This window comes from Oreochromis aureus, linkage group 12 (assembly GCF_013358895.1).
Source record: "Oreochromis aureus strain Israel breed Guangdong linkage group 12, ZZ_aureus, whole genome shotgun sequence".
In the NCBI taxonomy this organism is placed as follows: domain Eukaryota; kingdom Metazoa; phylum Chordata; class Actinopteri; order Cichliformes; family Cichlidae; genus Oreochromis; species Oreochromis aureus.
In genome coordinates, this window is record NC_052953.1 from 23,991,190 (window position 1) to 24,018,762 (window position 27,573).

The following is a 27,573-nucleotide window of genomic DNA, read 5'->3' on the forward strand; positions in this document are numbered from 1 at the left end:
AGGCAGACTGATTACAATCTCCTGGTAACCCAAGAACAAAAGGCCTTTATATAGATATGTCTCAGTCTTTTCAGGAAATATGCCGTTTCCTTCCTCAGTTCATTATTTTATGATTCACTGAGGAAGTTGGGTGGCTCACATTTTCTATTTCAGTCCATTGAGTTAGCAAAACAGAGCTTAGACTATCTATCACTATCTCTGTGTCGGTTTCATTACAGTTTGTAAAATCTACGACAGCTTTAAAGGACTCACAAAAACGTGTACTGTACAACGTGGCAGTAGCAGAACCATTACTGCGAGTATTATGTGCTATACGTGACAACAACAGGGAGACATCCTGCTCAACTCAACCTAGAAAACGTGTGCAAACATCATGCTGGCATGGCCTCAACAGTTTCGGTGTAAACACTTCTCTAAACTTCCAATGTTCACTCAACTCAACATACAAAACTCTGCCAAGACAAGCTGTCAAATTCCAAAAATAGAACAGGATATTGGGGACTTTGACAACTGTAGGCTCCCACTTTGTTTATCATTCACAGTGTCAACAGTCCTGATGACAAACTGAATGACTCCACATAATCAGGTTAAAGGTGACCGGAGAGTTTAGCAAGTACATTTCTAATCATTACATTTTAAATCGGCTTGGATTCAAAACACTTTGGGCTTAAATTTAATAGGATCTTGCGTGACAGAAAAACATATTTACAGAAATGACAGTAACTGTAGAATAAAACAGGCCCTTGACTTAACTTGCCACAAGAGAGTCTATGCACAGTTTATATAATACCTTTAACTGCTAAAGTAGGTAATGAATGTAAGTTTTAGGCAAGAAAGTTTTTAGAACTCAGTTTTACAGCTGTCCATAAGAATATGCTTTCAGGACTTATCACAATTATTTATTATTATTTATTTATTTATAGTTCCCCCCCCAAAATATCCCATCACCTCAGAAATAACTGCTTTTGGGACTTGCTCTTGGATGCATCCTCTTTTTCACAGCTACCAGGCAGGCAACTGTAGAAAATGATCTACTGTGACTTTTACCTTTATGTGTAAAAATAGAAGTTCAGATGCTTCTAAGGTCACCATAGCCCACTTTCAGAAAAGAATTATATGTAACTTTCAGAGGCTACAAAGGTTAGACTCTTTGAATAACCACAACATATGGTTAAACAACCACTAGAATTAATCAATTTGCATTGTTACATATTAACAAATAAACAGGCACACATACAGCTAGAAGATCATAAACACGGATATGTAACGTCTTTTAAACATATGCACACGCAAAGTTAGTAGTACTTCTGCAGTGTAATACAAAACGAGCAGTAATCTGTCTAGAGTGCAGTTTATTTTATGTGCACAAAAAGTCATCAGTGATGAAGATAATCAGGCTGCAATATACAGCGGTGTGAAAAAGTGTTTGCCCCCTTCCTGATTTCCTGATTTGTCACACGTTTCAGACCATCAAACTGATTTTAATGTTAGACAAAGATAACCCGGGTAAATATCAAATGCAGTTTTTAAATGATGATTTCATTGATTAAGAGAGAAAAGTTATCCAAACTTAACCCTTCTTGTGTGAAAAAGTAATTGCCCCTCTTGTTAAATCATGAATTAACTGTGACTAAGTTCAGCTTCAGTAAAAACACTCTGGCCTGATTAATGGCAGACCTGTTGAATCAAGTCCCAAATCCCTTAAATAGAACCTGTCTGACGAAATGAAGCAGGCTAAAGGATCTCAAACAGCAACACATCCCCGATCTAAAGAAACGCCTGAGGAACAAAGTCACTGAGATCGGTCAGTCTGAAAAGGGTTACAAAGCAATATCTAAGGCTTCTTTGGGACTCCAGTAAACCACAGTGAGAGCCATTATACACAAAGGGATAAAACTTGGAACAGTGATGAAGCTTCCCAGGAATGACCGGCCGACCAAAATTACTCCAAGAGCACATCGACAACTTATCCAGGAGGTCAAAAAAGAACCCAGAACAACATTAAGCTTCACATGTCTCGCTTAAAGTCAGAGTTCATGATTCATCAATAAGAACGAGACTGGGCAAAAATGGCAGCCGTGGGAGAGTTCAACAGAAAAACCACTGCTGACCAAAAGAGACACAAAGGCTCGTCTTACATTTCCCAAAAACATCTTGATCATCTACATTTTTGGGGGAAAATATTCTGTGAACTGTCGAGACAAAAGCTGAACTTTTTGGAAGGTTTGAGTCACGTTGCATCTGGCATAAGAATAACACAGCATTTACATAACACATCCTACTGACAGTAAAATATGGTAGGTGGTAGAGTGGGAATGTTTTGCTGCCTTGGGACCTGGAAGACTTGCTGTGGTAAATCTAACCATGAATTCTGCTGTCTACCAAAAGGAGAATCTCGGACTATCTGTTCATGAGCTCAAGCTGAAGCACACTCGGGTTCTGCAGCAGGACAATGATCCAAAACACACTTGCAAGTCCACCTCTGAATGGCTTAAGAAAAAAAAAGAAGAGTTCAGAGTGCCTTAGTCGAACTCCTGACCTGAATCCAATTGAGATGCTGTGGCATGACCGTAAAAAGCCAGTTGATGCTCAAAAATTTTGCAAAGAAAATGCAGGAAAGAAAATAGACTGACATCATTCATTTAAACAGGGCTGATTTTCATACTGTGGTGGCAGAGGGGAGATTTAGCCTGTGTGTTTCAGCGAACTGAGCCAGGGATAGAGAGTCCAATTATTACAAGTGGTTTATGTCGGAGAATCACTCACTCTTCTTTATCTGCAGTAGTGTGCTCGAACACAAACCCTAAGGAACAACATGTCAGCAGAAGTGTTGCATATCTGCTTAACCTTTGGGTTATTGTACAGGGAGCTGAGCCTGTGTGCATTCTCATTAGCTTGTGTTTAATTTGCTGTTGTGGTAAAAAATAAATGTTGTCTCCTGTGTGTACTCTGTACTCTGTCTTGAGGGTAATCCACAGCTTGCAGACTGTTTTGCTACATCTACATATACTGTCACTGTTTAAACTGATGAGTCACACCAGTTACACCCAGCCACCTTTAGAGGGTCAGACAGAAGAGACGGAGACAGAGTGAAACAGCCTTTTGCTGGTAATGTCACAGCTCCCAGCAAAGACTACCAGCTGCCAGAATGATAAAGGGGACAAAGAATAGAAGAAGGGACACTACTCATTATTTTGTCATGTAAAGGTGGTGAAAGAAAGGGGAAAGTGTGAGAAACAGAAAAAACAGATGAACATAAGGAAATGAAGGTAAGAGAAAGTCAGGCAGTTGGCTATTACTGTACAGTGTTGGCTCATTTTTCAATGACAGGTAAAGAGACACGGACACAATGAATAGTGAGCGTTTAGAAGAAAAATGCTGCTGACTTTAAAAATAGATGGAACAAATTAAGATAAGAGGAGTTAGGGAAACAAAGGCACAAGGTGTTCGAGTAGAGTATCTCCCAAAAGGCCTTCCTTACCCCTCTACTGTTCTGTCACGCACGCACACACACACACACACACACACACACGGGTACACACACACACACACCGTGGCTCCTGCAACATGAGCATTTCCTGGAACCCATACACAAACGGTGACACAGGCCTCAGCTACTGACACTTATATCCTTAAATACCTTGTGTGCCATTTGCTCAACTCTGAGACAGTAATGCGTTTAATAAGGACATGCTGTGTTTTAGCCTGTTATTGACTTTTTAATAACTGCATGTAACAATAACACCCTAAGATTTAGATATAAACTGTAAAAAATGAGAAACATTTGTCAGGGAGGGACAGACTGGTAACCATTATGTTTTCTTGTTATTTTCCTTCTTTTGTGTTCTGATTTCTAAACTCTTGTGGGTTTAAACACACAATAGGACAAGCTAGGCATGTACTCTGATGTCAACCAGAGAATCAGACCCTAAAAGACATTCAAAAACCCCCATGTTTACTGATTTAATGCTTAGTTGTTCATGATGGGAACAGATAAATTTCCTCAGGAAAAACAGAGTCTCAGAAAGACTCATGCTGATCTCATGTTCTGTACAAAACCACGTCTTCCACTGCACATTTCATACGTCTCCCCTCCCTGAACACCTGAGAAACTGCATGCATTTGTTCAAACCCTACCCCTCTCCCTCACCACATGCACATACACAGTGACGACAGACGGGAACTTTTAGGAATCTTGTCAGCAAGCACACAACTTCTTTATTCTCCTCAGAGATGGGAAATGACAGCAGTGGTTGTTGTGCAAGAGGAAAAAGAGTTAGCATAGTGTTTATGTGTGTGTGACTTTGTGCATGTGGATACAAGGGCAGACTTCTGAATGCTGGATTTGGTCCCAGAGCTAACAGGAAATCCTTTATAACCAGAAGTAAGAGTCACCTAAACACCTCCCATGTACTGGAATAAAGCAACGGCAACACAGGGGTAAACACTTTACTGAATGTGTGTGGGAATGTCTGGCTGAGACGTGGCGGTGGGCTGTTTAATCTCAAAGGAAGAGTAATTTAATAGTATTTTGTTTCCATTAGAGGTGGATGTTTTATATATATATATATATATTTTCCCGCATATAAAAACTGGACGTGTGTTCAAGCATGCACACATTTCCATTCCATTGTGTTTTTGACAAGTAAATATATATATCTAATATAAAAATTTATATTTTTGCCAATAATATATAAATAAAATATAATTTAAAAAATTATGGGTTAATATTATAAATCTAAAAAAAACCTTGGGAATGTGAAATATCAGTATTTAGTTACTTTAAATACAATGTATTATCTTAGTCTTTAACTCAGATGGCAAAAGTCGTCCGTTTCAGTGACATACATGTGGAAACTGACGTTTTCAGTATTGTTTGGAAATAATCATAGTTTTAAGATAGACTTTTTTGGAAACAGGAAAGAAAAAATGAGAAGCTGAAAGACGAGAAAAAAAAGTGAAATGTGAAACAATGAACACCAATCTGGTTGTGCATTGCACAAAGTTTCCACCAAAACTTTCTGTTTCTATAGTTACTGACTTTTGTTTTAGCAAACTACTGAGAACAAGATACATTTTTTTTTAACAAATACACATTTCTGTAGTTTTACTACAGTATAAAACCACAGTGGATTTTAAATTAAACAATAAAAGTCTGACTGAAGTGCAGATTAAACAAAACTCAAATTTTTCGTTTTAACTAACTATTTAAGAATTACAGCATTGGTCCCCGTGTTCAGATGCTCGTAAATAAGTGGACAACACCAAACAATCATTATGCTTTCATCACAGTGAGTATAAGAATTATTTTTAATATTTGGATTAAAATCCTTTGCAGTCAATCACTGCCTAAAGTCTAGAACCCATGGACATCATCACCTATTGTGTTTCCTCTCTTGAGATGTTCAGCCATCTTCAGTTGCTGTTTGTTTTGAGGTCTTCAGTTATGTATTTATGTTTATGTATTTAACTTTAAAATAGGTTCTTGTTTAATTGCTGACACTGTCGGTTCTAAGATCTGCTTAGAAAGAATATACAATTGATCAGGAATAACTATGAAAACATACATATATTTTCACATTCTATTGCACAAAATGCAACTTTATAATTATAGTTGTTCATTTATTTTTATTTTTGAAAGTCATTATCTATCATACTATCAGGATAAGACAAACTCCTAAACAAGTCTAACCATAGGGTAACAGGTCTTTCTCCATTTCTGCCCCCACATTATGATAATCTCTTTCAAAATAAAATAAATGACCAAAAAGTGCATATTCCAAAACAAACAAAACCCTGAAAAATTAACTTTTGCTATTTAATGCCATTTAGTTTTCTTACTATTTATTTCATTTTTACATCTCTAAACATCTTGGCAATATCTATCAATGTAAAACAAAATAATTGTGCATATACGACCAGTACCTATGTAGCACACTGTTAAATTTACACTCAGACAAAGACAGATAGACAGGCCGACACACCTACAGCGGATGTGACAAATTTGTATTTTCTTCTCAGTAGGAGTCCTGACGCAGTGGCCTTGACAGTGGCCACTGCCTGTAGGTGTCTTATTACTGACCCAGATCAGTTCCAACCTGTCTGACTCTAAAACACCTTCAGCAAGATTTTGTGTCTGCAGTACTGCTGGATGAGTCCTCTTACTAAACCTAAACGTATACAGTCTGAGCTTTATACATTTGAAAAAACCTCCCAGAAGATTAAGAAACACATATTAGGACACACATTACTCAAGATATGCTGCAATAGTTTGTAGAAATCTGACTGACATTTTCTTCTCCTTTGAGATGGTCAACATCACATCACACAATCTGGATATAATATCATAGTAAAGTTAAAAGTTTGTGCAATCTTCTCTTTCGTCTCAGTCCTGTTTGCTTCATCATCTGCCTCTCTTGCTTCTACCAGCACTGCTGTCTTAGTTTTCATGGTGATTTAGCAATTAAATGTCCTACCTCTGGTGCCCTTGGGTCTGTGGCATTTTCTAACTAAATACTAAAGAGGTAAAAGGCACGACAGCAAAAATACTGAGACAGTAATACAATTAAACTACACAAACTGACCCAGAAGGCTCCACTTTCTCATTTAGAAATATATTTTTGTTATTTGGCGTCACTAAACCTAATAACCTCAGTTGTGCAAGGCAGTGCCCCTCAGTGAGGTAAGACAACCCAGTACTTCCTGAATTTATGCTCACACAGACAGGTCCAGAAGTCTTATAAATACAATGCAAATACAATTTTCTATAGTATATCATTGTCATATTATTAACACATAAGCTGCTAATTACTATAATTTGTCTAAATTCTGGTTTTATGTGATAGTGTTGTGCTCCCTCTAGTGGTCACTGTTGGGTGACATAAGTTCAAATTCAGTCTTAGATGCTGGTGAAATGCAGCGAGTGTGCAATTAAGCATTTTTCTCTCAGTGAAGTTTAAACAATATATGATTGCAGCTATAAAATAAATTAATGCATTGACTATTAATGGTGGGCATCACTGTGGTGCAATGGTTAGCACTGCTGCCTCACACAGCAAGAAGGTTCTGAGTTCCACTCCACCATCTGGCCACCATCCGAGGCCTTTCTGTGTGGGGTTTGCATGTTCTCTGTGTGTCTCCGGCTTCCTCCCACAGTCCAAAGACATGCAAGTAGTGGGGTTAGGTTAACTGGTAATTCTAAATTGTCCATAGATGTGAATGTGAATGGTTATCTGTGTTAGCCCTGCGTCAGATTGGCGACCTGTCCAGGGTGTACCCCGCCTCTCGCCCTTTGAAAACTCGGATATTCTCTAGCGCCCCCCTGAGAAGGATGAGGATAAGCAAAGAGAATGGATGATGGATGGATGGATGGCTCTTTTGTAAATTGTTTTCTTGATTGAAAAGATTTGAATATGTTTAACAAACTATCCTGCTTGTTCATGCTAGGTTGTTTGTATAGTTACAGTAAAAGGAAAAAAATATATATTTTACATGTCAAGACAAGCACACCTAAACCACCAACAGATTTTCACCCCCAAAAAATCTGTAAAGTAGAAAAATTAAACCCAATTAAAAATGATTGCTGCTAGCATTCATAAAGGAACCGATCCAGTATTAAATATTTGTGAGGGAGAAAAGTATGGGACACTTAAACGAAACCACTAACTGGTTCAGATAAGGGCTGATCATTCCTGCACGTTAAGTTGGAGTAAGCTTTGCCAATTCCGATGCTCATATTCCCTTAAACTCTGGAATGCATGTACATGAGGTGGCTTTCCTCCCTACTGTGTGCTTCAAATCCCCCCCAAAACATTTATTTTGGAGAAGGGTTACAACTTTGATCTCACCTTTGCAACATACTATCTTTATTCTTCTTCTTTGGCCATTCTTTGGTATGATACCTGAGAAACACGAGTAAATCTGACTCTAATTACAACAGAGTATTTCATTTAATGAATGTCTTTCTTAGATTAATTCTCGATGTGTACAGGAAAATTGCAGAAGTATGCTAAAACCTTTGCCAAACAGTCTTGGGAACAAGTAAAGAACACATTTAAAATCATGATTTTAAACATTGAAAATGATTACTATTAAATCTTAAAAGATCAAGATTCTTTTGATACACAGAGGATTAGAGAACAATGGAATGGCTTTAAAATTGCTTGTGATAAGGAAAGATCCACCCAGTACAACTGATTGGTCTGCAGATGGTAGTTTTATAAGCACTGGTCTGCTGCTAACTGCTACCTTGAAAAGCTAGGGTTGCCTCGCTAACCCCAAATCATGCTTCGTCACTCAACTTACAGACTGTTTAAGAGAGGTAAAGTATTATGTAAGTTCTCTTCAGTGTACGGTAGCAGTTGCAGAGAGAAATTCATCAAACTGGCAGCTCTAATTTTCTCCACAGAGAGGGCTAACTCAGTGAATGATTACAGCCAGCACAGATGGCATACCCTGCCTGCCAGAGGTGGTTGGAGTTGGATATGATCCTTCAAATCAGTGGTGAGGTGTGAGCTACAACCCACAAATATGGGAGACATTTGTAATACTAATAACATTTGGTGTCTATTCTTATATATAAAAAGAAGAAAAACAGCACTGTCACTGTATCACTTACAGCCACAGCTTGACCAAGAAAAGTTGAATAAGAGCTTGCAAGAACAAAGTATCTCTCTAATTCTTTAAATGACAGGTTTGCAGAAGGATTAGATGAATGCAATTAACATTCTTGATTGACAGGTAGTATCTTGAACAAAAACAAACAGAAAAACAGATGAACCTGTGAGTGCCTAAATATTACTGAGTCCTCTTTGTGAATATGCAACATTTTCAAGACATTAAGTGGTAAATATTCTGACAGAACAATTATAAAAAGGACCCTCCTGGCAAATTGTTGAGGTAATTTGTTTATGTCCACTTACATGTGTCATCCAGTTTGTGGATAATTATTTAAAAATAACTCTAAAAGAAAAGAAAGAAAGAAAGAAATCAGACTGTCTAAAGAAAGCTGAATAAGTGAAGACAAGATGTCGCTTGATCTATTTCAATTCAGCACATCCCACCCATCATTATCTCCGAAATACTTCCAGCACTAACAAAAGACCACTTAAAGGCTACATTTTAACATCAGAACCTACAATCAGATAGGCCTTCAGCAAGCTTTTCACAGCTGGCTTTGACTAAAAGGCTAGAAAAATGCAAACATTTCGAATCCCTAGACCAAAGTTAGACACACGCACTTTCAAAGAAGAAGGCATTAATATACAGTAACATACAAACGAGGAAAGAGAACAGGGTGGAATTTTCCATCCAAAACCCTTTTAGGTTCAGGGGCTCTGCCTGGGCCATAAACGGGTCTACTCCAAGGTGGCTAGCCCCCAGGGACCTCTTTAGAAATGACTCGTGTTTGTCAACCAAAGAGAAGGGGACCAGTGGAAAATTACCAGTCCCGCACTCAGTCACGCAAGTGCACATGCACACACACAAACACACACACTTGATCAGGACCACCTGTAGCCACATATCTATCTCTCTCAATGGTTATGTGACAGCTTGCGTTTTTAATGGGTGAGGGTGCGGGGGGCATGGTTGCGTTGTCAGGACGCACCAACCCGCAAACTACGCAAACGATGACACTGGATGATGTTCGCATCCATGCACATTTCCAAGAAAATATCTGCGACATGTCTAGCGTGCGACATGTGACTGTGGGTGTGTGAGTGAGTGCACAGTGAGCAGCTTTAAAATGCTCTAAGCGAATGAATCCATGTATGACTGCTGTGTTAACGTTCGCAACCCACATATATCTAATATGCTGGTCTACTGGAGCACAGAGAGGTAGATGCCTCAACAATGATTCCCAGAGGTGCCCTGTCATCTACATTTGCACCTGATGCAAAGAGATGAGAATGCCAAAGAAACTAATGCTGCATTCAGAGTTTAAAAACACAACAAGATCCAAACTAATGCTTTACCTGAGTTCCAAGGCAGCTCACCATCATGTGAGTGAGCAGTTTGGCAGCAAACATGGGGAAACGGGAGCACAGCACATGGGATATTATGGCCAATGCAAAGCCTGTAGACAGAGAAGTCAGCATTAATGATACTTAATCGAGTGTTTTATTTGATTCCATTTATACAAGTGGGGATGGAAACTCTACAAGGAGGGTAAGAAGATGAGAACTCAAGGGGAGAGTGTGTTGTACCTGAGATACAGATAAATCCTGAGGCAAAGAAGGCTTCATTGTAGGATGCAAGCATTGCAAACTCAGCGCGGGCTGCGTAGATAGACAAGTGGGTGCATGCACACTCAACATAATTCCCACTTTCTTCCACAACCCTGCAGTATTGACCATTTGATGACCAGCTAGAGGTAAGACAAAAAGAGACAATAAGAGACAAGGCACTACAACAGAATACAACAAAATATGAGCAAAGTAAATAGAAAGAGCAATGAGTCTAACCATGCCCATGATTCTGTGCTATTTGTTCTCTGACATTTTGGCTTCTTTGAGTTTGTTTTATTATTATCTACAGTAACCTTTACTTTGCAAAGAATGTGTGAGACAAACCAGAGCATAACCGTGTTTGTGTTAGATTCACTGTTACTGTGATTCTGACTCTCTCTCTCTCTCCATATTTTGCTCTCTCTTGGTATCGCTTGTATAATAAATTTTGCTTCCTGGGGTACGTCCTCCAAGTAGCTGTTCTGTCCAAACCAAACCTGCCAAAAACACTGTGTTCCTGCCAAGTCCAATTTCAATCCCCAGGAATGTCCTCAACAAAGTAACTCAATGTGGGATGATTCAGCATGCAGGAGACTGAATGTGTAGATATAAAGTAGAAAGATACGGCATCAGCCACAGAGAGGCCTTTTTGAGAGGACAAACTTGGAAATCTGTGCTTTATTTAGCAAACTATTACCCAAAATAAGTATGAGGATGACAAAGAGAGGTCTTCTTTAGATGCTAATCAATGCATGTGTAGTCTTAAATCAGGAAAACAGTACACTGGTTGAGATAAAGAAAATAAAGTAGAAAATAAATTAATAGGCAGACACTAGAATTAGAAAAAACCTCAGCAACTGATATGAGGTAAAAAAAATAAAATAAATGGAAATATTTGTATATAAATAAAAATATACATCTTATATTTTTGTATAAAATGTGGACGTTCTATTTTCAGTCTACCTGAGGAACAGTTAAGCTTGAATCTCATTTAATGTGTTTTTGTTACCTTCTAGTGGTCTGGTTCCAGAGAAGGCACTGAGACTGGCCTGGTTTAACCTGCTGACCGGGGCTGTGGATACGATACACCACCTCGTTGCCATCTTCCAGAGGTCGTGACCCTCTGCCCTGGAGACTGGCTGAGAATACCTACGTATAACCAGATACAACAGAAGAGGGTTCAGTTGCAGAGCAACTGCCAGATTAATGGCTGCTTTATATCAGAGCCATACTGCCACCTGCTGTTTAAAAAAGAGAAGAAGCGATTTTGACATTTTAACAATTGCTCATGCTTTTTAAATGAAGTCAGTGTCCCAGCACCTACTTTCCCATTGACAGCAGTAGCTGTATCACGGGTGAGAAACCAGTGTTCAGTTCTAAACTCGGTCAGCTGAATCCTGCTGAGGTTGCTGCAGTCTGCAGTTGAAACTGCTGGCACTGGCAGCAGAGTATTTGGGAGCAGGAAGAAGTCTGCATTATGGCCACTGAAATTGTGTCCATTAATTTCTGTGGGGTACCACTGGAAGGCAGAGATGGTCATATGTGGACAAGTTTCCAGGACTGTACCCTTTCTGGAGAAAAATTTTACAAAGAAGAAATTGTAAATCCAAGCACGATTTAACATTAATTTGTAAGGTAATATTCATCTGTATTACAATAAGGTGTATCATGCAACTCTTCACTCATTTAGAACATTTAGGACACTCACCTCTCACACCGACTATGTTTAAGGAGGGAGAATGCAAATCGCTCCGCCACCTCAGCAAAGTGGCTGAGACCTCGAGTGTCGACTCGACTGGGATTGGCCAAGGCACACAACAGGTCATAGGTCAAATTCCGGCTGTCATTCTCTAAAGGAGTTCTTTCTGCCTCTGCAAGCACCTGGCTCAGAAGACAGAAAGGATGAGAAAGACTGAGGAGCTTTGAGTAAACTTTAGTGCTGTTATTCACGCATCCAAAGCACTCATCTGTTACTTTCTTTACTTTGACCTTCAGGGTCATGTGCATTGTGTGTGCTCAGAATGCATTTTTCTCTGTAGTCCCTACTTCTTATTTACTCTTTCTAAACATGGCCCTGTGTATTCTGTTTATTCTTTTATGCAGCTGGTTAAGAAGATGCAATAAATAGATTCTAATTTCAACTTCATGATAGCAGCAGTCTTATTAAGTGAGAACTAATGACTGACAGACTGGTCCACAGAGCTATCAAAGTAGCTCATGGGAGGTGATGCATGCCCTTTAACTAAGCTGACAGACACAAACAACTACACTGACTCACAGTCACATGCAATCACATTGATTATCCAATATTTTATACATGTATGCAGTAATTATAAAAAATAATTTGCTTGGTGTAAAAACCAGATGATTGGGCTTACCTTCCCCAGACCTTCAAACACAGCGATCATCTGCTCATTAGTGAGAGGTGAACTGACTTTATTTATTAGTTGATGCAGCACCAGGTTCAATGTAGGAGGGTCAAGGGGTTGATGCAACTGGTCCAGTAAGACCCAGATAGCTTCACTTGCTGCATTTGACACCAGAGTCACATTAGCCAGGCCAAACTGGGAGTGTACTGTGGCACCTCCTGTAGCATTGTATAGCTCCACTTGGAAGCGCTTAGGTGTGGGTAAGGATGGTGTTAGGTAAATCTCCAGTGATGTGTTACGTTTGCCCACATCAAAAGTCAGCTGGCCCTCCTGCTTAGGGAAGTCCGTCCCTGCTTCAGCAGGCCGGATTATAGATGGACCCACCACCTCCTCTCTGGGAAGCTCCTAGAAGAAGAAAAAGAAAAGTAAAACATGCTAAACTCTGCTGCACTTAATTAAAGGAGCAAGTGAAGAATGGAGTTATATAACCACCATCATATTTAAAGAAATTATTAAAAGTGACACAACTTATAAAGTTTTCAGCTGAAAAGAATGAACAAATCATACATTAAACTTGTAAAGGCACAACTTCCATTTGGTATACAGTGGTCTAAATGGCAAATAAAGCCCAGTGAAGTTGCCCATGTCATGATAATTAGGCTGAAAGCAACCAAAATGTGAACCAAATGGGGAGTGGGCTTATTCAGCAAACCTGGTGTCTCACAAAATGCTTTGAGAGATGAAAGCGGATGACCCAGCCGTGTGAGGTTTTTGAATTTTTAGAGTGCACTCAACAATCTTTCATCTCCACTTTCAAAAAGTACAAGCGCCAGTAGATACTTTATGCCTTGGGGCTATGTGCAGACATCTTTAATCATAATCCCTCATAGAGAAGGAGGGCGATGATGAGATTAAAGAGGTGAGGAGAGGGGGAAAACTTTGGTCTCTCTCTGTGTACTTCATCAATAAACCATTACTTCTATTAAAATATATAAAAAGCAGTCATGACAGACAAAATAAGAGGCAACAAAACAAAATGTATTTTTGTAGTTTGGAAAAAAAGCTTAGATTAAAGCTTATAATATCAAACCCATGCAGAAGACTGAAAAAAATTATAATAATAAGTCTTGGTGCTTAATTGCTCAAAATGGCTTAAATAATAAAAAATAGACCTGCACACTATCAGATAAGTGTCTATTAAAGCCACGGTCTTAAAGTCAGCTTAACTGGTCCAGAAATAAACAGTTAAACATTTTTCTGGTCTTACGATTTCAGTGGTTAAGGAACAATCTCATTTCAGTAGGTAAATTGTGGAAAACATATTTGCTTATATAGGAAATTTCTGTTACACAGAGTGCTGATAGCATCACACGTTCAAGGTAACAGTGAATGAGCAACAACTTAATCCTATGTTTTTGAGTACTTTTTCTAACAGTCACACATTTCATTCACACCCAAATGCATTGGAGACAATCTAAGGTTCAGTATCTTGCCCTTTGACGTGTGGACTGATAGCATTGGGGACTGAAGCACTGATTAGCACACATAGCCACAGCTGCCAAACATAAATGATTCCATGTTGGTTAAAGACCAAATCAATCAGCTGCATATACCCCAGTTCTACCAGTGCTTAATTTCTACATAAAGCATGCCGTTGTCTCTTACCAGTGTCCGATACTGTACAGACATGGCAGAAGCTGTGCTTGCTTGTCTGTGAACTTGGAGGATGAGGCTTGTTGTTGTCAGGGTGGCGATGGGGAGTCTGTGGCCCACAGCAAAGTACACAACGCCATTTGGGTTGTCGCTCTCTGCTAAGGTGATGTTGGCAAAACGGGTGGTCTCATTAATGGTAGCTCCAGCACCCACTTGATAAATCTCCACTAGGAACCATGCCTGGTATTCTGGTTCCTACAGTAGAATAGATTAGCACATTTCAAGGCTAGAAATAAAGGACAAATGCTATAAAATTGCCCGTGTCTACATCCACTGCCTGCCTTACATCATCATTCACAACCTCCAGAGTGAGAGTGCAAATTATCTCGCCTCTCCTACAGATCGCTGTTCCTGAGGTCCGAACAAGCTGTGTAGTTAGGTTGACTCCATTATTGACAAGAGTTAGCGATGTCTTGTTGAAGGTCGCTCTCCAGAAGACCTGCAGATCCTCAAAAGCTCTGAGCGGAGGGAAAAATGGCGTAAGGAAAAAACACATTTATAATGGAGATATCGTTTTATCAACGCCACTTCTTAAGCAGAAATGAGAAAAAAAGTGTGTTTCATTACCTGTTTTCCTGTCTCTGCAGAGAGAGCAGAGCAGTTCGATTCTCTGAATCTTCATCCAAAACCTTTCCCATCAGAGAATTAAGGCTAAATCCTACAATGCCATTATGGAAGTCACTCCCTGGTGTGAAAGGAAAGAAACAGAGAAAACAAAACAATTAAAATAGAGGAATCCACATTACATAGTTATTAGAACATATACCATAAAGCCTCTTTCATGCATTTACCAAGAATAGTAATTTTGGTAAAAGCTCCAAATCCCTGGAGTGAAGTGTTTGTGATCTGCGCTCCTCCCTCTGGATCACTGAGGTAAACATAGAATACTTCCTGTCCCTCAGGCTCTGAGTCATCCAGGATGAAGAGGATAACCTCTGTCTCATTCTCACCAGCCTGCAGGGACACTATAGGGGACACCAAGCGGAAGTCCTGCTCTTCCTTTGCAAGGTTCCCAACAGGTTTTAGATTGATGGGTAGCTGAGTTGTACTTCCATCTAAAAGAAAAAAAAAACACAACAAAAGTTAGAGAAAATTTTTACACATTACACTAAATAACACAATACACTGTCCCACAATGTCGATGTAAAAGACATGCAGCAAAACAAACACACACCTCCATAGGCTTGGACTCGAACCCGCACAGCCCCATCAAAACCGGCAGACCTGCGCACCCTCAGAACTACTCTGCGCTCCTGCTGGGTTTCCTCATCTCTGTCCTCTTGTACCTGGATCAGATCAGGTCCAATACTCAGTATTCCACCAGTTGCATCACTAGCCAGGATGGTGACGGTGGCGGCACTGTACTGAGGGTTAAGGCGAGGAGAGGTATGTGCCCACGCTAAGTCCTGATTAAGAACTTGAACACCTGTCAGGTTTACATGGAAGTACTCATCAGGTTCGGAAAGGGAGTCATCAAGCACTGAAAGGCTTAACGAAGCGTTGGTTTGGTGAGGTGAGTTGAAGACTAAACGGCCATCTGGTACAGCCAAAAAGTCCTCTCCTGCTGTTGCGCTCCCTGCTGTTGTTCTAAATGACAGGTAGGTAGTATTGCTACGAGAACCGTAAAGTTTCTGAATATAAAGTGTAATAGTCTGGATGTCTTCCGCAATAACAACCTGGCGGGAATCAGGGGAAAACTGGTAGATCCCCAGTGGCTCCACCTCTGCTACTGTAAAACCTGACCTGTGCAGGGAGAGGAATCAGAGTGAGGTCACATGTGAAATTCAATGAGTAAGTAGCAGTCCAATATTCAGTGTACCAACTACCTGAACTTGACAGCACCAGCTCCAGCAGAGCTGGAGGCAGCAGCGGTGAGGTGTATAGCATAAGAAGCTGGATCCAATGAATCGGCAACTGCTGTTAGCGATATGGCTTTACTCCTTTCTCCATGGGCCAGGGTTAGTGAACCTAAATATAAAGAAGAAGCTCACTATCAACTGTTAGAAGAGGACGTGCAGCGTTTAGTGCGCAGAAACACTAAGATGAAGCTCAGAGTGGCATACTGCCATCAAAGGACAAATAATTTATACTCATGGCTGATCAAATAGAGAGGCAAAAATATTCCACATGAATATGTTCAACTGTTACACCTTGAAAATTTTAGTGAAAAAAATACTACACAACTTAAGTGTTTCAGAGCTCAATCCTTATCTCTTTCTCACTGTTTTACCTGAGTTTGGGATAATAGCTCCGGCTTTAAAGCCAGGCAGAGTCTCTCCTAAAGGATACCCAGCCTTCCATTGCACCCGGATGTCTCCAAACAGCCCTTTTCGTGTCACATTTGCCACACAAATCCCAGTTTCCACGCTTGAAACTTGCAGAGCCAGTGAAGCAAAGCCAACCTACAGAACAAAAATGATAGAGGACAGTTAATAATGGTGTTACTTTGCCTTTACATAAAGTAGAAAGGTTATATTTGATCTGAAAACCTATGCAGAGAGGAGTCAGATGAATACAGTGCTAAATATGAAGGTTTGTCATCAAATGACTGATAAACCGATAATTATTAATCAATTTTTTGTCAATATCTGTGTAATTTACTCTACCCTGACTCAGAAAAAACTGACACATAATTCCATGTTTATAATGGATGAAGGTATTTTTAACTAAAGAAACACCTGCAAACGCACACAGTGAGCGTATCTCCACGAGTGTCTTTCTCAGTAGCAGCTCTGATAACTGGCAACAGTTTCTGTCTTATAGGTAAGGTAATTTACATGTAGAAAAAAAAATGTACAATTCACCTCTGAGTTAGCAGCTTCTTCAGGTACAATCACTGTAGCAACTCTGGCCTCGTGAAGAAGGCGTGGCAAAGAGCCAAGGACGGCACTGACAAGTCTAACATCAGTGAGCTCTGCCGTGATGCTTGCACCCACTGACAAAAATGCCTGCAGTGGGAAGAAACAGGTGAAATAAACAAGGGATTCGAGATATTATAAACTATTGTACTGTAGAAGGTGTGTTCACTTTGTGTAAGGGTAATTCTCTATACACGAGTCATTAAACATGCTTTTTCTCACCTGGCTGCTGATGGGTAGAGAAATAGCACTGAAGCTCTGTCCCTCTTTTAAAAGCAGTCGTCCTTCAGCTTTTCCACCCAGTATCTCTGTTATGTCTATCACTTCATCTATCCCACCTGTGATCCTGTAGCCTACACTAGCATTGCCAAATAGCCCAGCAAGCCGTGTCACATTTATAACCATAGCTCTGCTGACCTCTGACCCCGAGCCTGAGACTACTATAAACTGCTGCTTGGAGTTCAAAGAAAAAACCCCATGAGGCTCATCATTAGCAGGCACCCTATGGGCGAGAGAGGAATAGTCATTTTAAGGTCATTCAGTCTGTGATTTTTCTACTACCATTTCTAACTGATCAAATAACAAACCTGATGCGAGCTCTGATCAGATTCGGGTTGGCATCCAGAGTACCCCCACCCTCCACAAATGTGAGCTGAAGAATGTAGAGCTCCTCTAGCTCTGGCACTGTATCGGGCATCAGCTTAAGGACGATTTCTGCTTCTCTTTGGCCTTCCCGAATCATCACTGAGCCAGTTAAGGCTAGAAAGTCACCTGCAGTATCTGAGTCACTCTGTATTCGCCAGTGCACCTGAGGATACGATATGGTTGTGTTTACGAAAGTAAAAGTATTATATTTTTAGTTTAAGCAGGAATACTGGATATTATTAGTATATAGTAAATGTATATTTAAGATATCACCATACCGTGATGTTACCCATGACACCCTCTCTACGCATAATCAGATAGGAAATGTTCAATGGGCCCTCTGCTTCTGTGGATTCATTGTAGACACGCTCTCGAAGCGCATCCTCAGTAAACTGGACGATACCATTGGGATCACCAAACTTCTCTATCTGACAGACAAAAACATTGGGAGAATAGGAATGATTGAGGTGCCGGGCTTAATTCCAGTACAACTTGCCTTCAGCGGAAAAAAGTGCTTTGAAAGAGAAACTGTGCGCAACAATATGAGCAAACTGATTAATGATGGTGAAATCAAGTTTGAAGTCATTACATGGTGAAATACCTTCAGTGTTATGGAACTAGCCTGAGGATCAACATCCATCTCTCCAGACAGAATACTGAGCTCTATAACAAATGTCTCTTCCACCTCTACTTCCCCATGAGGAAGAATCCGCAGCTCTATGGTGTGCGTGCTTTTCTCTCCATCCTTGAAGAACAGGGACCCGTTCACAGGTCCTCTAATGTCAGTATTGATGAGGGGAAGAGCCTCTCTACTGTTAGGGCCAAGGATTATCCAAGCAACCTGTGAAAAGAGAGGGCTAGTTTGAACTGTATGATGTCACCATGGAAACCAAGGCGCTCCAGCAGTAAGCTGCAATGATGTGATTTATTTTTATAGCATTGTTCCTCATACCGTTGCATTGCCCACAAGGCCGCCTGATCTCTCCAAAACCAGACTGAGTTTCAGAGTGGAGTTAGGATTGGCCACGGTGATTAGGCTTTCATTGAGGAAACGGACAACCCCGCTTGGAGAGTCACTCTTACCGATGGTTACCCTCACAACATTTTGGGAGCCTAGAACGGCACCCTCTGTAGCTCCAATCAGCACGACCTCAAATACCTCTGCATATTCACTAGGGAGGAGATTTACAGTAGTTATAGAATGAAATAACGTCTTTTTTGTTAACTGTGTGTTTTCATATAGGTGTGCATCTGTGTGTGGAATAAATATACTGTACACTTTAAGGTAGACATGTAGATATTTTTTTAGTTATTCTTCTCACCTGTCCAGATCATCTATGATAGTGACATTAATGTAGCTGGTATTCTGTCCATGCACAAATGTCACTGAGCCATTATACAGGATATAGTCGAGATCAGGTGCTGCGGTCAAGCTTCTAGAAAAAAACTGAGCAGAGACTCGCCCGTATGTGCCCAGTCTTCTCACCACTGGGATCAGCACAGTGCCAACATCCTCTTCAACTGGAAGCAAGAAAGGCATGATAAAAAAGGATTATTTATACAGAAATAAGCTTACAATTAAGTCAAACAGTTTGTAGCAAATTGTGCAACTTCAGCATTTTACAAGACAAAAAAGTGCTTGCTTTGGTTACCTGTAATGTTAACATAGTCCTGCCTGAACTCCAGGATACCTTCAACATTATCATTCTGTAGTATGATGACAGCAAGAGAAGAGATGCTGCCTACGGCTGGAGGCTGGTCCAGTTGTAGACCTGACTCTCTCACAGTGTAGTCAACATTGCTGGCCACAAGAGGGAGACACAGAACAACTAGTTGCCCATTAAGTCTTTCATATCAGCAGATATTTTAGGGCACTGGTAAGCATGGATTTTTTCTATTTGCATCCTTGCAATCAGCAATATATATGGAATAACAGAACCCTCTCAACAAGATTATAAATCTAATGCACCTTCTTAACCTTTCTTACCTGATATTGACTAGTGCCACTGCAGTGATGTTAACAAAAAACACCTCAGGCCCCTCTGGAAGACTATCATCCTGGATACGCAAGGCCACTTGTTGCAACTTCTGGCCAGGGGTGAATAGCAGCTGGCCTGAAGCTGGAGCAAAGTCCAATCCACTGAGTGCTGTGCTACTTGATGACTCATAGGTCACCAACACACTGCCCTCATTACCAAAGGAGCGAATGATACTCACATTAACCTGAAGAAAAGAAATTAAATGATATTGCTTTGTGTTATGAAACTACACCAGATGATATATCATGTACCAGGGTATTTTTTTATGACTTTACCATTCCCTCCTTCTCAGTTGTATTGATCTGGTTCTGGGCGAAAGAGAAAAGGCCATATGGGTTGTCACTTGCTGCCATAATAATTCTGGCATGCCTGGCCGTGGGACTTATGTCCAGTCCTGCAGTAGCAGAGGTCAGTGTAAGCTGATACTCACGGCGCGTCTCAGGAAGTTCATCATCCAAGACCTAACATCAGAAAAGATGTGACTGTCATAATTTTATGGAAATCCCTTGTCATCACGTCCTCAAATAAACAGATAGAGACAATGCCACAATTTTCCAATGAACACTGCTCAATACCTTAATAGTAATTGTAGCAGTAGACTGTCCATCTCTCATAGTCACAGTGCCAGAGGTTGCTTCAAACTCAGAAACTGCAGCTGGAGTGATATTCCAGTACACCTGTACTTCTCCAAACACACCTGGCCCTCGCACAAGGCTGGAAGAAGGAAACACATTGCATGCATTGTTTTAACATGACAAGTTTTCCAATTGAGAGCTCTTGTTTGTCTTCACAGGTTGAAGCAAGACAATTATCTCACCTGACTCTGGCACTCCCATTGTAATTCCCCTGAGGTTCTCCAATGAGGATGCTCCTAGAGGACTCTACTATCCCAATAATCCCCAGGGCAGCTTTGTCTCCCCTGATAGTGATGGTGGCCATACCTATAGAGGACTAGACCGATGATTACTGAATTCAAAATGTGCACCTGCATTTTGACATTTTATTTTCACATACTAACCATTCAAGGGGTCTATGACAGCACCACTATCTGCAGGAAACAGCTGTACAGTGAAATGCTCTTCTCCTTCCACTACAGTGTCAGCAAGGGCTCTGATCACAAATGACTTCATAGATTCAGTCTGAAACGTAAAGGAGAATTAAAGAAGAAACTTACTATCCGGTATATATGCATAACATGTCAGATTGAGACTACAAACTGGTGGATACTCGAAGTCGCCTTTTTTTCTACTGTACCTCATTGAAAACAAGAGTTCCATTTAAAGGTGAGAGGTCCCCTGCAGCGCGGACTTCCAGCTGCCACACCAGTGTCACTGCACCCACACCTGCCGTACTGCGCAGCACTGTTAGTGTTGCCACAGCAGATGGATCATCCACAAACTCTGGTTCACTGACAGCAACCTTGTAGAGGATTAGGCAAGATGATTATTTATGTTGTTTACTCTACACTGAATAGAACAATAACCGTCAGTTTTAAGTTTGAAATTGATGCCAACAGAGATGTGTTAGTTTCACCTCTCGTTTCTGAAATCCAAATCGTCCGAGTGGCGAGTCATTTGATGGAATATTTACAGTCACTGAGGTCACTTTTCCGAGTCGAGCACCACCAATCACGCGCAGCAAATTCACTGTGAAGGTCTCCAAAGGCTCCACCTGTTCATCGTCTATGATGGTGATGGCAATTGTGGCTTCTCTCTAGAAATAGTTGAGCAGCCTCATATAGTGACTTCATGTGATATTTATTGTGAATTAATTTCAACATGGGACAAATATGAACTCACTTGCCCATCCTGAAAGGTGATGTTTCCAGAAAGGGGGCTGAAGTCATTAAGATTAGCAGTGACTGGCTGAGCTTCCCAGTAGACAAGAAGTCTTCCAACTGTACCAGCGAGTCGCAACACTGATATTAGGAGAACATTGTCTGGTGGTGGTATCTCATAGGCCAGGATGACGCTTCCAGCAGTATCCTAGACAAGAAATTCAGAAGAAATTTTTAATGATTAAGAAATATAATTTTTTGAATGAAACATCTTTAAGGATGTTACTTTTTATTATTAATTTAGCCTTTTTTGATGTTTCACAGTTATACCTTACTTATTTCTGTATCACAAGCTTTTTAAAAAAGGTATCAAACTGGAGGTTTCCCAACAACCTCAATAATTCAGTGTCAAGCTCACCTCTCTGTAATGTCCTATGCTCACCTCACCTCAGAAACATTGAACTGGAGAATCCCTCGGGGATCATCATTCTCCTGGATCGTGATCTCTGCTACCTCCATACCAGGTCTCTTCACACTGGGCTGCCCTGCTCCAACTGACCCACTAACGAGCTCCACCTTAGTGATATTTACCAGGAAACTCTCTGCCAGCTCTGGGATGTCATCCTTAGAAAAAAAAAACATGAAAAATACATACATACATGAAAACACGAAATAATAGAAAACCATTATTTACATTCACAATGATTTTTATAAATCTTAAGATTTGAAAACAACAGTAACCTCAAACTGTGCAAATTTAATACAAATTTAAATAAGGGAGGCTAAAAGAAGCGATAGTTTAATGAGGATTAATGGTTATTTCTTCCCTGATTGAATATTCCTTTAGTGATTGCTCAGCATTTAAAGTCTAGTGTTTAGATAGACACAGATCTGGTCTCTGTTGATCCTCAGTTTGAATGGTTGTCAGTGCAGGAATTATAAGATAAAGAATCTGATTTAATATTTTCACCGATTTCAGTAAGCATTCTCACAGTTTTTTCTTTATAATAACACTATTTTGGTCCTATTTGCTACCAAATGATTGTTGACAGAAGCTAAACTATATCTTGTTTCTTCTCTACTTAAGTTGAATTAATAAACCTTTCTATTGCTCAACAGCACATCCTTACCGGTAGGACTGTAACAGTAACAAGGGCCACGGTAGCACCATTTATCATGACAATGGTGTCATCTTTGGAAACGTAGTCTTTTCCTGCGGTGGCTTGGTTGGAGGGGGGGTTGTATAGAGCTGGCCTGGTTGTGTAATAGATTACCACCTCACCTGAGGAGCCCTGCTCCCTCACAATGGAGAGAGTCACATTGACTGGAAACCCTGCAGGTTGAAAAGAAATTGCATTGTGGTAAATAAGTCAGTGATAAAACACAACAGAAATAATTACAAAACCATTCTATATGCTGTATAAATGTATAGAAGACCTGTCATATAATTAAAGATGAAATAACAACCAGGCAACAAGAATATTAACAAGCAGTAAAAAAAAAATCCCAGGTAAGTCGAGAATATTTCAAAGACTTTTACTCTACGATTCAGGCTTCCCTGGCATGGCTGGAAATCGCAGCAAATCTCTTTTACGGTAAATCTCAGTGTGATTACTGTAAACTGACCACAAAAGTAAAAACTTGGTATTCTGTGATTTTTCAAGAAAGTCTCAAACACAGCAAGCTAAATTAACAGAAGCTGCGACTGAGGAATGTATTTAAATAGATTAACAATAATTTATCTGAAGTTAATTACACTACATCAAACCTCTTTCACTGAGATCCAATAAAAACCTACATTTACTGACTGAGCCTTGTTCAATAATCCACCCATCCATTTATTTTCACAGAAATTCTTACTCTGTGGTTCTTGTGTTAGTGTAAACTGGGAGTCGAGATGCCATCCAATCACTCCATAGGGCGAACCATTTGGTAAGATGGTGAGTTGAGCTTGAGCCCGTCGCTGGTCAATGACTGCAGCCTGTCGTAGGTCTTGAAGTCCCACAGTGGTGACATCACGGAGGATGATTGTGACATACTCCTGTAACTCTGGGACACCATCTGCTATCACAGCCAGTGATATGATAGCTACTGTTTGGCCCTCTGAAAAAGTAACCTGTGATAGAAAATAACGTTTTACATTAAATTACATTAAATTCCCAACATGTTGTCAATACATCATGTGTCTTATGTATAACAGAGGAAGTGCTGCTCACCACTCCTGAAGTTGGATAAATGTCTGCCAAACTACCATTGGCAGCCCAGTGAACAGTGAGTCTGCCAAAACTCCCTCTTCTTCTCTCCACACTTAGAGAAATTTGATTATTTTGCTCCAACTCCTCCAACTCCATAGACAGAGAGTTCTGTAGAGATGCAATAACAAATACTTCTAGATTGCAATAAAACACATTTTATGTATTCAATATATTGCAAATAAATAATTTGAGACAATAACACGATAGACATTTTGGGCAAATGCACAAGCTGTCTAATATGAAAAGGTTTATCCTCTTACCTGAGCAAAGCCGATGACTCCGTAGGCATCATCGTTGGTTGGGACAATTACTTTCACCTGACCACCAAATCCAATCTCAGCTCCACCTTTTGGATTCTTCAGCCTGACCAGGAACTGCTCCTGCACCTCAGGGATGTCATCATCTATGAGGTTCACGGCTATCTCCAGCTCACTATCACCTGGCGCAAAGTGCAACTCCCCAAAACTGAATGTGAGAAAGTAAAGGAAACACAACAAGCATTTCATAACTCTCTTTGAAGATATGTTTCTTTTTTTTCTGAACAAAAACTACTGTGTCTTCACCTTGTATAATAAAATGTACAATTTCACACAATCTGAATACCTGGGTATGAAATCAGATTGATTGGAGACAGAAGTAAATTCATAAACAGTGGAGCTATTGTCCTTGGAAGAAGCCAAGAGGATCTTTGTGATATTGAAGTATGGAACCATGAGAGAGGAGAAGCTAATGGCTGGAGGGGCCCTCAGGATCATGGTGAACAGCTTTACATCAGGCCTCCAGGAGTACAGTGTTGAACCATTTCTACCAGCTAGCAGAGCATAAGCTGTGAAAAAGAGAAAAGTCTTTAAGGTGTTTGAATGCCACATAGAACACAGTTTTTCAAACCTCAGACTTTAAGTGAGTTTACATCATTATTGAAAAAACTGTGTACAGTACAGTATACAGTCACATGAAAAAGAAAGCTTTCACAGGATTCTATACAGCACTGTGGAGAACTAAGTACACACCATGATTCAGTAGTTTGAGGAGCTACCTTTAGCAGCAAAAACTTGAAGTAATCATTTTCTGCATGACTTTATCAGTCTTGTATCCTTGCGGAGGAATCTTGGCTTACTATTCTTTACAACATTGCTTCAGTTCATTGAGGTTTGTGGGCATTTATTTATGGACAGTATCTCAAACATGGCACTGTGCATTATGGCCAATTTGGTCTTGTTTATCCAAAGGACATTGTTCTAGAAGTCTTGTGGTTTGCTCAGAGGCAACTGAACAAACCACAGTGTTGCCATATTCTTTTCAAAGAGAGGAGGCTTTCTCCTGGCAACCCCTCCAGGCAAGCTAATTGGACTGTCATGAACGTTAACATTTAACAAGCTAACTGAGGCCCTTAGAGTCTGACATATAGCTCTTAGGTTTTTTGCAATTTCTCTGAGCAGTGCACGGTCTTTTTGCTGAGACAGCCACTCCTGGGAAGATTCTGGCATTGTGATAACATGCATCTGAATGCTAAAATGCTAAAGAAAAAACTGTGCTTTCATGCTAGCTAATGGTCAGTTGATTATTTGCATCTGATTAGCATCACACTTACTGCTTCCATAGGAATTTAGAGGGTAGATAGCAGTCAGTATCTACTCTCTTAACTCCTATGGAAGCAGTAAGCGTGTAGTTATTATTTCAAAAGACTTCATGCGTAAAATATCTTAGTGTCAAAGTTTATAGATTTACATAGACAGTCAGCTGATGATTTGCATCTTTTGCTGGTATATGGATGCCTTCTCTCCCTGTGCTGCAGCACACCTTTAGTTTTTGCTCATTGTGTGGTCTCTCTTCAGAGTCTGAGTTTCAAAAAATGAAATGCATAATTAACTAAGATGAGATTTTGACCCAGTATGTCAAGGCTAAGTCAGACATCTTCACCATAAAAAGGGTTAATTGTTTCTTTGTGTGTATCATTATCCTAGTAAATGAGGCACTGTCATCCTATGAGTACTGTCCAATACAAGACTGTTCTCCAGATGTTTACAGACAACACTGTATCATCACACGGCAGTTTGTGACAGTTGTGCTTACCGACTCCAGAAGTATCAGTGAAAGAATGAATAGATGTGAGGCCAGGGTGAGGAATAGACTGATGGAGTTGTGGTGAAGCCTGCTCTGAGCTCCATTGTAACACCTCACAGGATGGAAACAGACCTGAAAAAATACAGGCACATGAAAACAAATACAGACTTAAGTTCTTTCACACTAGAATAGCATGTTTGTGTAAAAAGAAACCACTGGCCTCGCTGACACACCCAGGACTGACAAATTACAAACTCTGGGCCAATGTGTGGCTCTGCTCCGCTCCACACTAAGGCATTTCCCATAAACCCACAAGGGGTCTGAACCAAAAACACTCGCCGCTTTTTTTAGACTCTGAAGGATTATGTCTCGTCAAAATATACAGAGCATAGTATAAATACATGGCCTGGTCGACATTGTAAATTTTGCAAACTTAACTGAGACAACAGAACAATGTAATAGATACAAATATTTCTGTTTTCCTTCTGAAGTATCAGCAGTTTGTTTGTACTAAGCTAACCAAGATCTAACCGCTGCCCAATACACATAAACACTTCAACCAGAAAAAATGGCTGCTGCAAAAACCAAACCATCATTTTGGCATACTGCAGATTACACGCACTTGATTAAATATGGTAAATATGCAATCTCTGCACCAGTGTTTTAGGAATTTATGTGTATTTTATTCCAATTTTGCTTAATTCTTCTGGTCACCTATCTTCAAATATAGATATACATGAATTTAAATTCAACATAAAACTTGCACCATTCACACATTTCATGCCAAAGCAAGAAAGATCACCTTCAACAGCAACCAACAGAAGAATGTCCTCAGTTCTTCTGTTGATTTTCTCCACCTGACTTGCTCTGCCAGAAATCGGGAGAGGCTGTGGATTCTGAAATCTTCCACTGGTCCACCGAAGTAGGAAGCAGCTCGCATTCTGTCTGTCTATGCACACCAGCAAGTAGGGAGTGTCTGCACGAGTGAATGCAGTTGCACTGAGGATGTCCTGTTTGAAGTCAAGAGTCTGGTGAAGCGTAAAAGAGCCTCCAGTCCAAATGAAAATCTGCAGCATCAAGGAGATGAAAGTAATTTTAGTCATAAAAGGTTTTGAATACCTTACACGAGGAGCATCTGCATATTTGTAATAATTTTGACATTAAAGTAAATAATTAAAAGTCTGTTTCAGTGGTCATCGTCACCTGGCTTGACGCTATCAGATAATCTCTGCCTTCAGTGGAGAAGTGTTTCACATCCAGGGCTTCAACACCCAAGACTTGTTCCTAAAGAAATCAAATTATGCAGACATAATGCAAGAAGACATCAAAGTGTTATAGTAATGTAAGAAAACTTGACAGACGTTGTATTATTATTGGGTTCAGAATTACCAATGTGATATTGAGATCCTTCTGCAATTTAAAGATGCTGAGGTTGGCAGCAGGGGAGAAAGGAAGGCCACTATGTGTAATGCCTATGTAGGTAGAACCATTTATTGCAAACCCAACACATCTGCCTGGGTCCTGAATCGTAACAGACTGTAACAACAAAAAGAGAAAGAGATTTTTAAGCTAACAATGGAGGTGATGCTTAATTGTACCAGGACCACCACGTTTTAAATACAGTGTT

The 27,573-nt window shown here is 40.1% G+C and overlaps 1 protein-coding gene across 1 annotated transcript in view; it reads right to left on the minus strand.

Moving 5' to 3' along the window:
- adgrv1 (adhesion G protein-coupled receptor V1) overlaps positions 1-27,573 on the minus strand; it is a 108,509-nt gene that overhangs the window by 38,495 nt on the left and 42,441 nt on the right. Inside the window, exons 50-88 of the mRNA XM_039620393.1 lie at positions 27,336-27,482; positions 27,150-27,230; positions 26,749-27,013; positions 25,956-26,078; positions 24,486-24,708; positions 24,143-24,347; positions 23,844-23,990; positions 23,488-23,743; positions 22,758-22,960; positions 22,075-22,251; positions 21,650-21,835; positions 21,384-21,563; positions 21,105-21,269; positions 20,869-20,989; positions 20,668-20,791; positions 20,426-20,564; positions 20,126-20,311; positions 19,799-20,034; positions 19,464-19,612; positions 19,134-19,332; positions 18,764-18,983; positions 18,413-18,652; positions 18,090-18,239; positions 17,754-17,974; positions 17,389-17,668; positions 17,113-17,256; positions 16,539-16,710; positions 16,135-16,276; positions 15,483-16,051; positions 15,100-15,363; positions 14,876-14,993; positions 14,595-14,766; positions 14,261-14,503; positions 12,605-13,000; positions 11,935-12,107; positions 11,551-11,797; positions 11,236-11,375; positions 10,206-10,366; positions 9,975-10,075 (exon numbers count right to left, since the gene is read on the minus strand). Of these exons, the coding sequence (XP_039476327.1) occupies positions 9,975-10,075; positions 10,206-10,366; positions 11,236-11,375; positions 11,551-11,797; positions 11,935-12,107; positions 12,605-13,000; positions 14,261-14,503; positions 14,595-14,766; positions 14,876-14,993; positions 15,100-15,363; positions 15,483-16,051; positions 16,135-16,276; positions 16,539-16,710; positions 17,113-17,256; positions 17,389-17,668; positions 17,754-17,974; positions 18,090-18,239; positions 18,413-18,652; positions 18,764-18,983; positions 19,134-19,332; positions 19,464-19,612; positions 19,799-20,034; positions 20,126-20,311; positions 20,426-20,564; positions 20,668-20,791; positions 20,869-20,989; positions 21,105-21,269; positions 21,384-21,563; positions 21,650-21,835; positions 22,075-22,251; positions 22,758-22,960; positions 23,488-23,743; positions 23,844-23,990; positions 24,143-24,347; positions 24,486-24,708; positions 25,956-26,078; positions 26,749-27,013; positions 27,150-27,230; positions 27,336-27,482 (7,665 nt within the window). The remainder of the gene's footprint in view (positions 1-9,974; positions 10,076-10,205; positions 10,367-11,235; positions 11,376-11,550; positions 11,798-11,934; positions 12,108-12,604; positions 13,001-14,260; positions 14,504-14,594; positions 14,767-14,875; positions 14,994-15,099; positions 15,364-15,482; positions 16,052-16,134; positions 16,277-16,538; positions 16,711-17,112; positions 17,257-17,388; positions 17,669-17,753; positions 17,975-18,089; positions 18,240-18,412; positions 18,653-18,763; positions 18,984-19,133; positions 19,333-19,463; positions 19,613-19,798; positions 20,035-20,125; positions 20,312-20,425; positions 20,565-20,667; positions 20,792-20,868; positions 20,990-21,104; positions 21,270-21,383; positions 21,564-21,649; positions 21,836-22,074; positions 22,252-22,757; positions 22,961-23,487; positions 23,744-23,843; positions 23,991-24,142; positions 24,348-24,485; positions 24,709-25,955; positions 26,079-26,748; positions 27,014-27,149; positions 27,231-27,335; positions 27,483-27,573) is intronic.